The following is a 14211-nucleotide window of genomic DNA, read 5'->3' on the forward strand; positions in this document are numbered from 1 at the left end:
ATGAATTGTATTAATGTTAATTTCTGGTTTTCATGTTGCACTACAGTTATATAAGATGTTAACATTGTGGAACGGTAATGAAGGGTTCACAGGCCCTCTCTGGACATTTCTTTGCAATTTCTTGTGGATCTACACTTACTTCAAAATTAAAAGTTAAAAACATTTATTAAATTAACACCTCAAAATTTTTGATTCTCTAAATTTTGAATAATTGTGGCAATAATTTTAAACAAAAAACAAGGAATCTATGAAATAATAATCAGAGAACAAAGATGAGCTATTAGAAATTTTAAAAAGACTTTGAAAAAAATTCAACAGAACAGCTGGAACAAAAAGTTGAGGAAGAGTCTCTGAAAAAAAAAAAATCCAAAAACCAAACCGAACAAAAACCCAAAGAAATAGAAACCATTTGGATAAAAGGGAAGAGATTCAGGGGACCACTCCTATAGGACTAGGATCTGACTAATAAAAGAGCCCTAACAGAAAAAAAAATAGAAAAAGTAAAGAAATAATTTAAGAAAATCTCCCACAGCTGAATAAAGTCACAAATTGAAAGGGCCCAAGTGCGAAGCAGAACAAATCCCCATTTAACACACAGAAAAACAGGTTCCCATGAAACACCAAAAATAAAGACAAGTTTCCAAAAGGATATGATGCCAAAAATGTAGTTTTATTACAATGTTTAGGGTAACAAAGGTGATACATAAAATAACTAAAAATAACTAGTAAATATTAGGAGAGTAAGATGGAAAGGAGGTTGAGGTATGCAAATGACCTTTCAAAACAAAGAAACAACAGACACTGTGCAATGGTAAAATATCAAGCAAAAAGAGTTACAAATACATTATTCAGAAGTTTTGAGACAGAGGTGAAAATAGATATGGTTCTTAAATAAATGTTTTTCTGGAGATAAAGAAGTGGCAGAATGCCTGATATTCCCAATACAATGTTATGCAATTGCACTGTAATCTCAACTGCATTATTTCACTTTTCAAAATATGCATTTATACAATTTTTATACATATTCAAAAAAAAAAGGCACTGTCTGGGTCTTGGATTTTAAGGATTCTGACTGAAAAGAGGCCATTTTCAGTTGGGATGAAGGTTGCACTGAGTGTAGAGGCCTGGAAGTGGGTGAACCCCGAGTGTTATATTAGATCAGCAAGTCTGCTGAGACTGTAGAACAGGAAGGTTGGGAGAAATTTGGAGAAACTTCAAGATACAGGTGAAAAACAAGGTATTGAGTGCTGTGTAGGGCCTCAAATGTCAAGATATGGAGTTTACACTATATCCTGAGGAGAGTAGGGAGTCATGGAAGGTTTTATGCAGGAATCCACTAATAGACACAGGTGTTACAAGATCATGTGTTCTCAAGCACAGAGAATAAAGAGAGACTGGAGACAGAGAGAGATTATAAAAACCATGCCACTGAGTAGTAACAAAGTCTAAGCAATACATGGCAGTGGGGATGAATAAGAAGAGACCAATATGAATGATACTGTGAAGGCAGAAGAGCTACTGGCATGAGAAGGGACTACTGAAGGCAATGTCCTTATCCAAGACAATGACCATGGAAAGAATGGCAGATTTGAAGAGAGAAGGTAACACATTTGGCATTAGAAATATTGTGTTTTTGCTCATCATCACTTATCAGGGAAATGCAAATCAAAACTACAATGAGATACCACCTCATACCTGTCAGAATGGCTAAAATCAAAAACACAAGAAACAAGAGGTGTTGGGAAGGATGTGGAGAAAAAGGAACACTCATGTTCTGTTGGTGGGATTGAAACTGGTATAGCCACAGTTTGGAGGTTCCTCAAAAAGTTAATAGAACTACCTTATGATCCGGCAATCACACTACTGGGTAGTTACCTCAAAATACAAAAACACTAATTCAAAGGGATACACACATCCCTATAAAGCAGCATTATTTACAATAGCCAAATTATGGAAGCAGCCCAAGTGTCCATTGACTGATGAATGGATAAAGAAGATGTGTTATATATACACACGATGGAATATTATCTAGCAATAAAAAAGACATGGATGGAGCTAGAGAGTATAATGCTAAGTGCAATAAGTTAGACAAACACAAATACCATATTATTTCACTCATATGTGGAATATAAGAAACAAAAAACAAGCAAAGGAAAAAAAATGAGAGCAAGAGAGAGAGTAAAAGCAAGAAAGAGACTCGTAACTGTAGAGAACAATCTGATGGTTACCAGAGTGGAGGGTGGGGGGATGGGTTAAATTGGTGATGGATATTAATGAGGGCACTTGTGATGAATACTGGGTGTTGTATGGAAGTGTTGAATCACTATATTGTACACCTGAAACTAATATAACATTGTATGTTAACTAACTAGAATTAAAACCTTAAAAAAGTTAATTCATAAAAAAAGAAATGTGTTTCATTAAAAAAAATTTTTTTTAATGTTTATTTATTTTTGACAGAGAGAGAGAGAGACAGAGCATGAGCAGGGGAGGGGCAGAGAGAGAGGGAGGCCCAGAATCTGAAGCAGGCTCCAGGCTCTGAGCTGTCAGCACTGAGCCCGACATGGGGCTCGAACTCACAGACCACGAGACCATGACCTGAGCCAAAGTCAGACGCTCAACTGACTGAGCCACCCAGGCGCCCCTAAATGTGTTTCATTTTTAAACGACCTCATTGATATACGATTGACATCCAAAAAGGTGTATATATTTAATGTATACAACTGGATGAGAAGAAACAAGTATACATCCAGAAATACTGGGTTTTAAATACTAGATCTGTGTGGAGAGATGATCATTAAGTAGTTGGAAATTCAAGGTTACATATTAGGAATCTAAATTAGATTCTAATTAGATCTAATTAGAGATCAAAAATTAGAGACATCTGCATGAGAAGTCCACTATTTCCCATGACACACCTTCCTCCCACACATACCTGCAAGCACACTCAGTCAAGTTAAACATTGACTACCTTCTATATAACAGGTGTTATGATATTATGACGATAGTGAAGCTACAAAAATAAATTAAACGTGGTCTCTGACCTGTGGGAACTTACATACTAAGATCTCCAAAAGGTGGGGTTTTGGGGGAGGGGCTGTCAAAAGCTCACAATACTATCAAGCATATATGCTATTGTTTACAATGCTTTTCTTTCTACTCCTCTAAACTTGCTTATAAAAGGGGATTTGTTTTATTCTCTAAGTAACAGCAAAAGAAAACAGCAATTTCTGACTAGTAAGCAAGTAGCGGGGAGGGTCATCCCAGATGATACCATGTTTTTCCAACCCAAGTTTTTGTTTTTGTTTTTAAGTTTATTTATTTATTTTGAGAGAAAGAGTGAGAGCAGAGAAGGGGCAGAGAGACAGGGAGAGAGAGAGATTCCGAACCAGGCTCTGCACTGACAGTGCAGAGTCCAACACAGGGCTTGAACCCACAGACCATGAAATCATGACCTGAGCCAAAATCAAGACTAAGATGCTTAACCAATGGAGTCATCCAGGTGCCTTTCCAACCCCAGTCTTAAACACAGGTAGAAAAGTACTTCCCTTTTATGAAATTAGTTTGCTATTATGGTATTTCTACAAAAATCAACAGCTCTCAATTTAGTCCTCAATGTTTCAGGTTTGTAATTTGCCAATAGCCCTATGTATACTTGAAGGAGTAGACAATTCTACAGTTCTGGCACACTCCCTGCTTACTGGATTCTGGAAACTTCCTTCTGCCATAAACTTTCTGTGAAGGAATGAGTTGATTCAGTAGTCCTGAGCTGTTCAAACTCTGAACATTCCCAAGAAAGCTATATTTGAAAGCTGGCTTCTTGGAATGTCCTGTCAGAGAAGAGTGTTTTTGCATGCTTAATTATGGCACTGGGCCATCCTGTTCCAGTTTGTCCAGATGGTTTATGCTAACAATGTGATTTATGGTGAACATCTGTTTTTTTTTTTTCTCTGGGGAGCTAGAGCTTGAATAGCCAAGGTCAAACCTGCAGGTTCTACATGCCTACATGACTGACCCTCAATAAAAACTGGACAGTCAAGCTTAAGCAGTTGGTTGGCAACACTTTGCAACTTTTACACATTGTTGCTGGGTAACTGTGTCTCACATAACTCCACTGGGAATGAACACTGGGAAGCTTATGACTGGTTTCCTCAAGACTTGCCCTGTGTGCCTCTGCTGATTTTACCCTGTATCCTTTCACTGTAATAAACCATAAGTGTAAGTATCACAGCTTCTGAGTCCTGTGAGTTCATCTAGTGAATCACTGAGGCAAAGGATAAATGGGGACCCCTGATATATCTTCCTTCAAAGTCAGGGATTTCTCTCATTTTCAGAAATTGTCTGAACTCTACTACTCTCTCTCTAATTTTTTTCATCATTTGGCAGGGTTTGAAGCACCTGGTCAAAGTCTGACCTGGTCAATAATGACCAAGAGGTCTCTAACATCAACCTTCAAAGCAGAGGGCTATGTCTGACCTCTTTATTTCATCAGTCCATGCCATCCAGTCCCAGCAATGGACAAGGTCATGCCTGGTCTTGGCTACTGCTTAAATTGCTGAGAAAGTGGCAATGACCCCTCACCATTTTATTTTATTAAAAAAATTTTTTTTAATGTTTATTTTTGAGAGAGAAAGAGAAAGCAGGAGAGGGAAAGGTCCAGAAAAAGGGAGACAGAGGATCTGAAGTAGGCTCTGTACAGTGAGCACAGAGTTCGATGCAGAGCTCAAACTCACAAACCATGAGATCATGATCTGAGCTGAAATCAAAAGTTGGTTGGTCACTTAACCAACTGAGCCACCCAGGTGCCCTGACACCTCACCATTTTATATATCACCAAGCTGCAACCAGGGTGGGGCATTATGGTTCCCAGCAATTTTCTGCTGTTAATCCTTGAATCATCTCCTTCTCAGGGACTGTACCCAACTCTGCACAGATGTGATCCCCATGAAGCTGCAGGAGAGAAGCCCTTGTCCTTACCCTATAGCAAGTCTTGTATGTAGGAATGTGGCTCCACCTGGGAGGCATGGTACAGATTATTTAGTAGCAACATTAGAAAATGTTTTCAATATAAGAAATAGAGTGAATTCTCCATAAAATCCACTCTCACTCACTTGTACTCTGATAAGCTTCCTTGAGTAAGAAAGAAAGAGTTGGAGGTATACTGTATGTCAAAAATTACACATAACCCACAGCCTTCATTATATGTATCAAGCATGAAATAGCTGTTCAAATTGTTGATTTTGTTAGCTATGTGATTTTATGCTCTCTAGCTCCTGTCCCCACAACTCAAATCTGTGACCTATTACTTTATTTTCTAAGAAAAGTCTTTGAGATTTCATTACCCTAGAGAAGTGGGTCACACATGTGAAATGCTATGTAAATGATAAATACTAGTCTTCAAATGGCTCAGTCACAGCACTGTGTAATATGAAGTTAAATGTATTCTCTATTTTACCATTTCTTCAAGTGAAATTGTGTATCTCAAATCTGTACAGAATGTATACTTGTAGTGTACTGACATGAGTGGTAATGAGGCCAAATCCTCACCTTACACAGGAGTCAACAGGGCAGTGAAAAATTTCTAACACGTATTAACAGAAGGATTTTATGTTCTTGAGAAAATCTTAACATTTATTTATAAGTCTCCCAAATAGCTTCTCATCTATAAACCATTCAGAGTAATTACATATTTTGTTGAAGAGCAGCAAAAGAATCAGAGAAATAGTGTGATAGAATCTAATGGACCTGGCTGGCTTTCTCATTCTGTCATTAAAACAAGCATTTATGTGTGTGTGTGTGTGTGTGTGTGTGTGTTATATGCATATGCATGTTTTTTTTTTTTTTAAATAAAAGGAGCATTTTTGATTTCACAAGCATATATTCCGGAAGTGCTGATGCTATTCTTGTTAAATAAATGTTAACTGCTTGGAATCCCAGGCACACACTCAGGTTCATTCCCTCTCTCCTCAGGCAGTTTCCATAATCTACAACATTTTCATTTTAACAGTCCTCATTACTGGTATCATTTAATACTTGAGGGTTTGCTCAAATCAACATCAATCTTGCTGATCCTGCAAACACTTATTTTGTTGACACAACACAGTCTGAATCCATAGCTACTAAATGTAAAAAAAAAATTTAAATTATTCCTTCACCAAACATGTCACCAAGTACTAAGAACAACTCTGTCAGTTACTCAGTGCTGTCATAGAGACACAGCAATGGAGAGACATTAAGCACAGGGCCTTTCATGGGACCCCACTTCCTTCAATAATAATGCCATCGCATCTGTCCCCTTGCCTACCCATACATACTGCATCCTCCCAAAGACATTTATCACCTTAAACTCAACCACTGTGAAGATGAAAGTGTTTGCCTGGAAGACATCTTGTTGGACACATTTGACTCGTATTTCTTCATTAACAAATAATCCTTTGCCACAAGTAAATCTTAAATAACCAGAAAAGGGAAAAGCCTTGCCTTCAAAAAAAGCAATAAAAACCCATTCAGAATAAAATTTCTTTTAAAATTAACTTTTAAATGTCTTTAGATGAGTCTAAATTAAGGAAAAAAAATATCTTTACTTGATTGGAAAACCTCATGCTCACGTTGCGTTGATTCTGTAGTGGGATATAGCGCTGGACAGGATCAATGTCTTTAGGACTGATTAATTCATCAGCTGAAAAAGACAGAAGAGAAATGACATTATCAAAAATGCATCTACACACTTTATAAGCCAACTAGACCTAATGACCTAATAGACACTTCATCCAACAAGACCAGAATATATATACTCCTCAATGCACATAGAACATCTTCCATATATGAGGCCATATAGAACAATCCTCAATAAATTTAAAGAACTAAAATTCTATAAAGTATGATTCTGACCACAAAAGAATGAAATTAGAATTCAATAAACAGGAGAAGTTTTAGAAATTCACAAATATGTGGAAACTAAATAACACACCATAACTAATGTGTCAAAGAAGAAAACAAATGGGAAATAAGAAGATACTTTCTAATACATGTTCTGATAAGATGATTGAAAATGAAGACAAAATATGCCAAAATTTATGGATGTAACTAAAGCAATGCTAGGAAGAAAATCTGGAGCTGTAAATGCCCGTATTAAACAAGGGAGAAAAATTTCAAATCCACAACCTATCTTTCCATCTTCAGACAGTGGATAAAACTGAGAAAACTAAATCAAAAGCAAGCAGAAGGAAGGAAATAATAAAGATTAGAGTGGAAATTAATGAAATAGAATGTGGAAAAACAAAAGAGAATAATAAATAAAACTAAAAGTAGATTCCTGAAAAACTCAAAAGCTGACAAACCTTTAGCTAGACTGACAAAGAAAAAAAGAAAAAAGACTCAAATTACTAAATCAGGAATGGAAATTAAGAATATCCTTAAGGATTACAAGAGAATACTATGAACAAATGTATGCCAATAATTTAGATAACCCAGATGGATATGAACAAATTCCTAGAAATATACACATTACAAAAAGACTAACTCAAAAAAGAATAGGAAATATGAACAGATTTACAACAAGCAACTGAAACCTTCTGGGGCGGGGGGCGGGGGGGAAAGGGGGTGGGGGGGTTGGTGAGAAGCAAAAGACCAGAACCTGATGGCTTCATTGGTGAATTCTACCAAACAGTTAAAGAAGAAGTAAAACCAATCTTTCACAAACGTTTCCAAAATAGTAAGGGAAATACTTCCCAACTCATTCTAAGAGGCCAGTATTACCCTAATAAAAAAATTATATTCACCACAGGAGAAAATCCAAATCTCTTCTGAATATAGATAGAAAAATCCTCAACAACAACAAAAAAATAGTAGCAAACTAAATCCATTAACATATAAAAAAGATTACACACAATGACCAAGTGGGATTTATCCCACAAGTGCAAGGATAACTTAACTTCCCCAAATCAATTATTGTAGTAATACAATATCAACAGAATAAAGGACAAAAAAAAAAAAAAACCCTACAAAATCATCTCAGTAGACACAGAAAATACATTTGACAAAATTCAACATTCTTTCATAATAAAAAGCATTCAACAAACTAGGATAGAATGAAACTTCCTTGACCTGATAAAGGGAATCTATGAAAACCCATAGCTAACATCATATTCAAAGGTAAGACTGAATGCTTTGCCGCAAAGATCAGGAATAAGACAATGATGTCAACTCCTGTCACTTTTATTCAACAGTGTATTGGAGGTTACAGCCAGAAAAGTCAAGAAAGGCAAGAAAAAAATAACAAAAGTCATCCAGATTGAAAGGAAGAATCTAAAGTAACTAAGATAATGTGCTACTAGGGGCACCTGGGTGGCTCAGTTGGCTCAGTGACCTGACTCTTGATTTCAGCTCAGGTCATGATCTTGTGGCTGGTGAGACTGTGTTGGGCTCTGCATTGAGAGCACAGTGCCTACTTGGGATTCTCTCTCTTTCAATATAAATAAATAAACATTTAAATTATTATTATTTTGATTTGAGAGAGAGAGAGCATGAGTGGGGGAGAGGGGCAAAGGGAGGGAGCAAGGGACCGAGGGAGCAAGGGGGAGAGAGAGAGAGAGAGAGAGAGAGAGAGAGAGAGAGAGAGAGAGAATCTTAAGCAGGTTCCACACTCAGTACATAGCCCAACGTGGGGTTCGATCTCACAACCCTGGGTTCATGACCTGAGCTGAAATCAGGAGTCATACGTTTAACTGACTGAGTCATCTAGATGCTCCATAAACAAATAAACATTTTTTTAAATTTTACAAAAAGGATAATGTGGTACTAGTATAAAGATAGATTAATGGAGTAGAAGTGAAAGTGTAGAAATAAATCCTTACATTTATGTTCCACTGAGTTTTGACAGCATGCCAAAACAATTCAATGGGGGAAAAGAATAGGTTTTTTTCACAAATAGTGCTGGGACAACTCGGTATTTATAGACAAAAGAATAAAGTTGGACTCCTTCATCAAATCATCTATAAAATTCAAAATAGATCAAAAGTTAAATATAAGACCTAAAATTATAAAACTGTTAGAAGAAAATAAAAGAGTAAACTTTTGTGACTTTGGATTAGGCAAAACTAAAAATCAAAACATAAGTGACAAAAGAAAAAATGAGATAAACTGAATTTTGTCAAATTATAACCTTTTGGACCTCAAAAGACACCATCAAAAAAAGTGAAATGACAACTCACAGAATGGGAGAAAATATTTACAAACTGCGTATCTTGTAAGGGATTTCTGTCTTGAATATATATATTAAAAAAACTCTTATGATTCAATAATAAAAAGACAACACAATTTAAAAATGGCCACAGTATCTGAATAGACATTTCTCCAAAGGTATATAAATTACCAGTAAGCACGTAAAAAGATGCTCAACATTAGTCATTTGGGAGATGCTTATCAAAATCACAATGAGATACCACCTCATACCCATTAGGATGGCTATTGTCAAAAAAAGAAACAAGAACAAGGGTTGGAAAGGATGTAGGGAAATTGGAACCCTCACACATTGCTGGATGGAATGCATATTGGTACAGTTACTTTGGAAATCAGTCTGGAATTGCTCAAAATGTTAAACACAGCGTTACCATATGACTCAGCAATTCTACCCCTAGGTATATACCTAAGAGAAAGAAAAACATGTCAAACAATAACTTGTACATGAAAGTTCACAGCAGCATGATTATAAAAGCAAAAAAAAAAAAATAGTGGAAATAATCCAAATGTCCACCACCAGATGAACAGATAAATCAAACGTGGTATATACATACAGTGGAAGATTATTTGGCCAGAAAAAAGAATTAAGCTGTTGATACATGAATGAACCTTGAAAACAACACATTATACGATTCAAGGTATATGAAATGTCCAGAATAGGCAAATACACAAGGATAAAATGTACATTAGTGAGTGTCCGGTGTTGGGGGAAAGGGTGAAATGATTAGGGTTAAGTGGAGAGTGGGTAAGACATTTTTTGAGGGGTGATGTAAATATTCCAAAATTGATTGTGGTGATAGTTATACAACTCTGAATGTATCAAAAAACCACTGAATTGTAAACCTTGAATAGGTTAAGATATAATATGTAAGTTATACCTAAATAAAGCTGTTCTAAAAAGAATGTATTCGCATTCTCTCAAGAAAGGAAACCAGTTCACGAAGGGGAGACAAAGTGCTTCCTGATACTAAATTCTAACATTTCTGAGACAGGGCATTTTTCAAAGGGCACTAACCAGCATGAAAACAATGTCTACTACTGCTATTGTTCTATAAACACGGAAGCCCTTTTCATGTGGTAGTTCCTTGTGGCAACTTTTGATAAAGTCCAAGGACATAATAAGGAAGGCAATTTAGAGAGTTTGGAAGGGGAGGGTGTGGAGAAGGTACTCTGAGTCAGTGGTTCTCTGCTATCTTCTGTTGTAATGCACCTCAGAGAGATTCAGCACCAGAGGCTCAGTGTAGCAGGGATTCTCCACGGATGTGAAAAGGACTATGCTGAGAAGGGGTGGTGGGAACAAAACCTTGAAATGAAATTCTGCCTAACCTCATTGGAGTATAAGTTGACAGTATCTATGCAAATTTATAGCAGGCATACTCTGTCCCAGCAATTGCAAATCTGTAAGGTTATCTTAGTTACATTCAGACATGTAAAAGTTAATTGAATAATAACATAAAAAAAAGAATTTAACTTCTCCCAAAGTGAATCAGAACATTTTATTTTTGCTGCACTCAAGTTATGAAAATGTGCTACTTCATATTCGATCTTCAGTTCTATACTGACTACATAAAAATGACACCATGTTGAGTTTTGTTTAAATTCACCCATGTTTAATATTTAATTCAAAAAATACACCTCATTTTCCATAGCTTTTTAGATACTTCTTTCAGTCAGTGAATAATTCTGAAAAACAGAGCAGAGAGTCAACCACAAAAATGCTTGTAAATTTCTTTGCAGCTGTGGTAATGTTTCTCATTATACAGGTTTTTCTATTCTAGGGTAACTTTAGGGCACATATTCAATGTTACCACCAAAGGTGTTTTTAGTTAACTCCTGAAAGATGCTTTTAATAATATTAAAAGTGATATTACTAGTAGCATGACAAGAAAAAGAAGGAGGAACAGCAATTGCAGCAGCCACAGAAGCCACCACAGCCACTGCCGCCTCTGCAACAGCAACCACAGCAACGTTTACACAGTGCTTCCTATGTTCCTGGCCTTGTTGGATTAATTAATTAATCAATCAATTAATCATTAACCATCACAACATCCTTATCATTTTACAGATGACAAAATGGAGGCGTTGAGCAGCGAAGCAACTTGCACATGGCAGGTAAGTGACGGAGCTTAGATTCAAACACAGGCTGTCTCTCTCTGGGGTCTACGTTCTTAGCCCATACTAATCCTGCCCTGTAAGAACACTGACACTGTATACAACACAGATGGAGAAGATACCAGGAGGAGAAAACATTAAACAAATAATTTAGATCTTGATATGTTATATTTTTCCTATTCAAATCAGGGAGCATATCACAGAACATTCCTCTCTCTCTGAAAAAAAATATACTTGTGCAAAATTTAAAACAAACCAATATAGGCTTAATTATGGCAAATATCGACATATAATTTCTATTTATTAATATCAGTGGAGCTCATAATGCAGGGTTGATTAGTACAGTGATATTCTAAATAGCACCAAATTATTTCCCTATCTCATTTGTCTGATCATTGAGATGTGAAAAAATCTCCACTACCAACAAGCATTTTACGTAATTGTTTCACTGTTTCTACAAAAATGAAATTCTATTTTTATTATTTTGTTATTTATAAATGATGACAGAAAAATGAAGAAATCTTATATCCTTAGAAAGCATAAATGCTAATCTATTAAAATTGATATGAATCAAATAGTTAACAACATCTCTTGAAAAAGCTTATTTCTTGGCATTCCTTTTTCATTTCTCTATTTGTACTGTACCCGTGTATCTAGCTTAATGTTCCAATTTACACTATGTGCTCATCTATAACCCCACAGGTTATATGCTTCTTATTCATGGATATACCCCACTTTCCAGCACAGCACTTTCCATATAGTAGGCACTTAAGAGACTTATCAAACAAAATAATAAATTGGTGGATTAACAAATACAGAAACATAACTGCTGTAACCATTGTTTTAATTTCCATAATGGTAAAAGTGACTAACACCTTACAAAGGTCAGGTTAATAGATGTATTTTTTTTTACTGCATTGCTTTTTATCATTCAGGAGGCAAAACAAGAGTTCCTCACCGTGCTGATTCTATGGCACTGGCTTTTTGGTGAAAAAGGACAAGCCTGAAAGTACTTGTGCCTGACCAACTACAGAATATTTAAAATGAAAATAAGAGAACAAGGATAAAAGAGCAATGGCTTTCTACATTTCATTACAGTACGAAACCTCACAGATAACCAAGCATTTCTATAAATAGGGACAGCCATCTTTAAATCTTTATAAGACAGATTAGTTTCATTAATATTTGTATTTTTTATGCACAGAAATTTTATGAAATACACCTTGGGTTTACTTCAAACAATCATTATTAAGGGCAAAAAGAGAATATCAAGAAGAATTTTTGTTTCTTTAATAAAATGACAATTCAAAGGAAATTTAACAGAGCAAGTAATTTTTTTTATCATGACACAAAAATTACATAGGACACACTAAAATAGGCTCAGCAGATAATTTATGGGGTAAAATTATGTGCTTCAAAGACTGATTCTCAGCTGCAGTGACACATATTAGTAACACATGTATTAAGAAATAAGCTAGAGAGAAAAAGAAAATGTAGATCCTCAACCTCATATGTTATACCAAAAAAATTCCAAAATTACCAATGTTTTTAACTCAATTAACTAACAGGGATAGACTTCCTAAAATTAAATGTTAAATTCCATGGTCAGAATTAAATTGAAAAACAATGATAGATCTAATTATATAAAGATTTCAAATTTCGTTCATCAAGAAACAGTGCAAAGTTAATTGGCAAACAACCTAGGAAAATACCAGAGAGGATTAGTATACCTAATACGTAAAACATTCATGCAGACTGTGAAGACCATAAAATTAAGGTTAAATGGGCAAAGCAAACTGGACAATTCACAGAGGACAAGAAATGACTAAGAAATATGTCTTTAACAATAAGCATGTAAATGAAAACAGTATACAAATTAATATCTTATTAAGTTAGCAAGGTTTTTATTTTTAATGATCATATTTAGTGCCATAAAGGTTACAGGTGACACAATCATCCTGCAAGTAAATCAGTAAAGTCCCAGTTGTGGGCTATGTGACCTTGGGTGAGTTGCTAAACTCTTCTAAACCTCAGTTATGACATACAGTATCCATCTCATAGAGAAGCTAGGAATAATACTTGTAATAATAGTCAGGATAATACTTGTAAAGGGCAGAGCACAGAATCAGACACATTTTAAGGCAAGTATTATTAGTATTTCTGGGAAACAGTCTGACAGTATATATGTAGTCTTCTCAGACTCTAGGCATCACTGCTTTTACATTCAATTTTACTAATATATATTAGTATATATATTTACTAATATATTTTACATTCAATTTACTAATATATTTACATTCAATTTTACTAATATATACTAATTTACTAATATATTTAAGGGTGGGATCATAAATTTTTATACAAGTTTTCTAGCTCTAGTAGCAATTAAACTAAAAATTTTAGTTTTAAGAAAACTAGATATTTATACAATAAGCTACAGGAAGAAAATTTCCTTGGGTGAAGCTATTAAAGTAATACTGTATTACACGTACTCTGAAGATGTTTTTAATGCATGCTGCACAGAAATCCCACATTACGGCACTAGCAATCACACAGATAGCATGAAAAAGATAACAAAAGTGCTCAGAAATCCATGTCTTACTGCTTAAAGTTTCCTGAAGTGTAACAGCTGGGAAATCTCTTAGCAACCACAATGTAGAAATATATCTGTATACTCTTATCTGTTCGTTTTATCTTTAACTGATCAGTAACAAAACCATGTGCTATATTGAGTAAGGAGCCAACTGCATTTGAAGTCAAGAGACCAATGAAAATCAAGACCTCCTTTTCTTATGTCCTCATGCACACTAGGGGGCACTTGATCACTAACTTTTAACTTTAAAAAAGCATTAGATTTCC

General features: G+C 35.3%; 1 protein-coding gene across 6 annotated transcripts in view; it reads right to left on the reverse strand.

Annotated features, from left to right (window-relative positions):
* The window catches only part of PHKB (phosphorylase kinase regulatory subunit beta), a 274597-nt gene that overhangs the window by 88560 nt on the left and 171826 nt on the right, over positions 1-14211 (reverse strand). For all 6 annotated transcript variants that reach the window (XM_030298118.1, XM_030298119.1, XM_030298121.2 and 3 more), the window contains one exon: positions 6585-6679. In XM_030298118.1, the coding sequence (XP_030153978.1) occupies positions 6585-6679 (95 nt within the window). The remainder of the gene's footprint in view (positions 1-6584; positions 6680-14211) is intronic.

This window comes from Lynx canadensis, chromosome E2, assembly GCF_007474595.2.
Source record: "Lynx canadensis isolate LIC74 chromosome E2, mLynCan4.pri.v2, whole genome shotgun sequence".
NCBI classification, from domain to species: Eukaryota; Metazoa; Chordata; class Mammalia; order Carnivora; family Felidae; genus Lynx; species Lynx canadensis.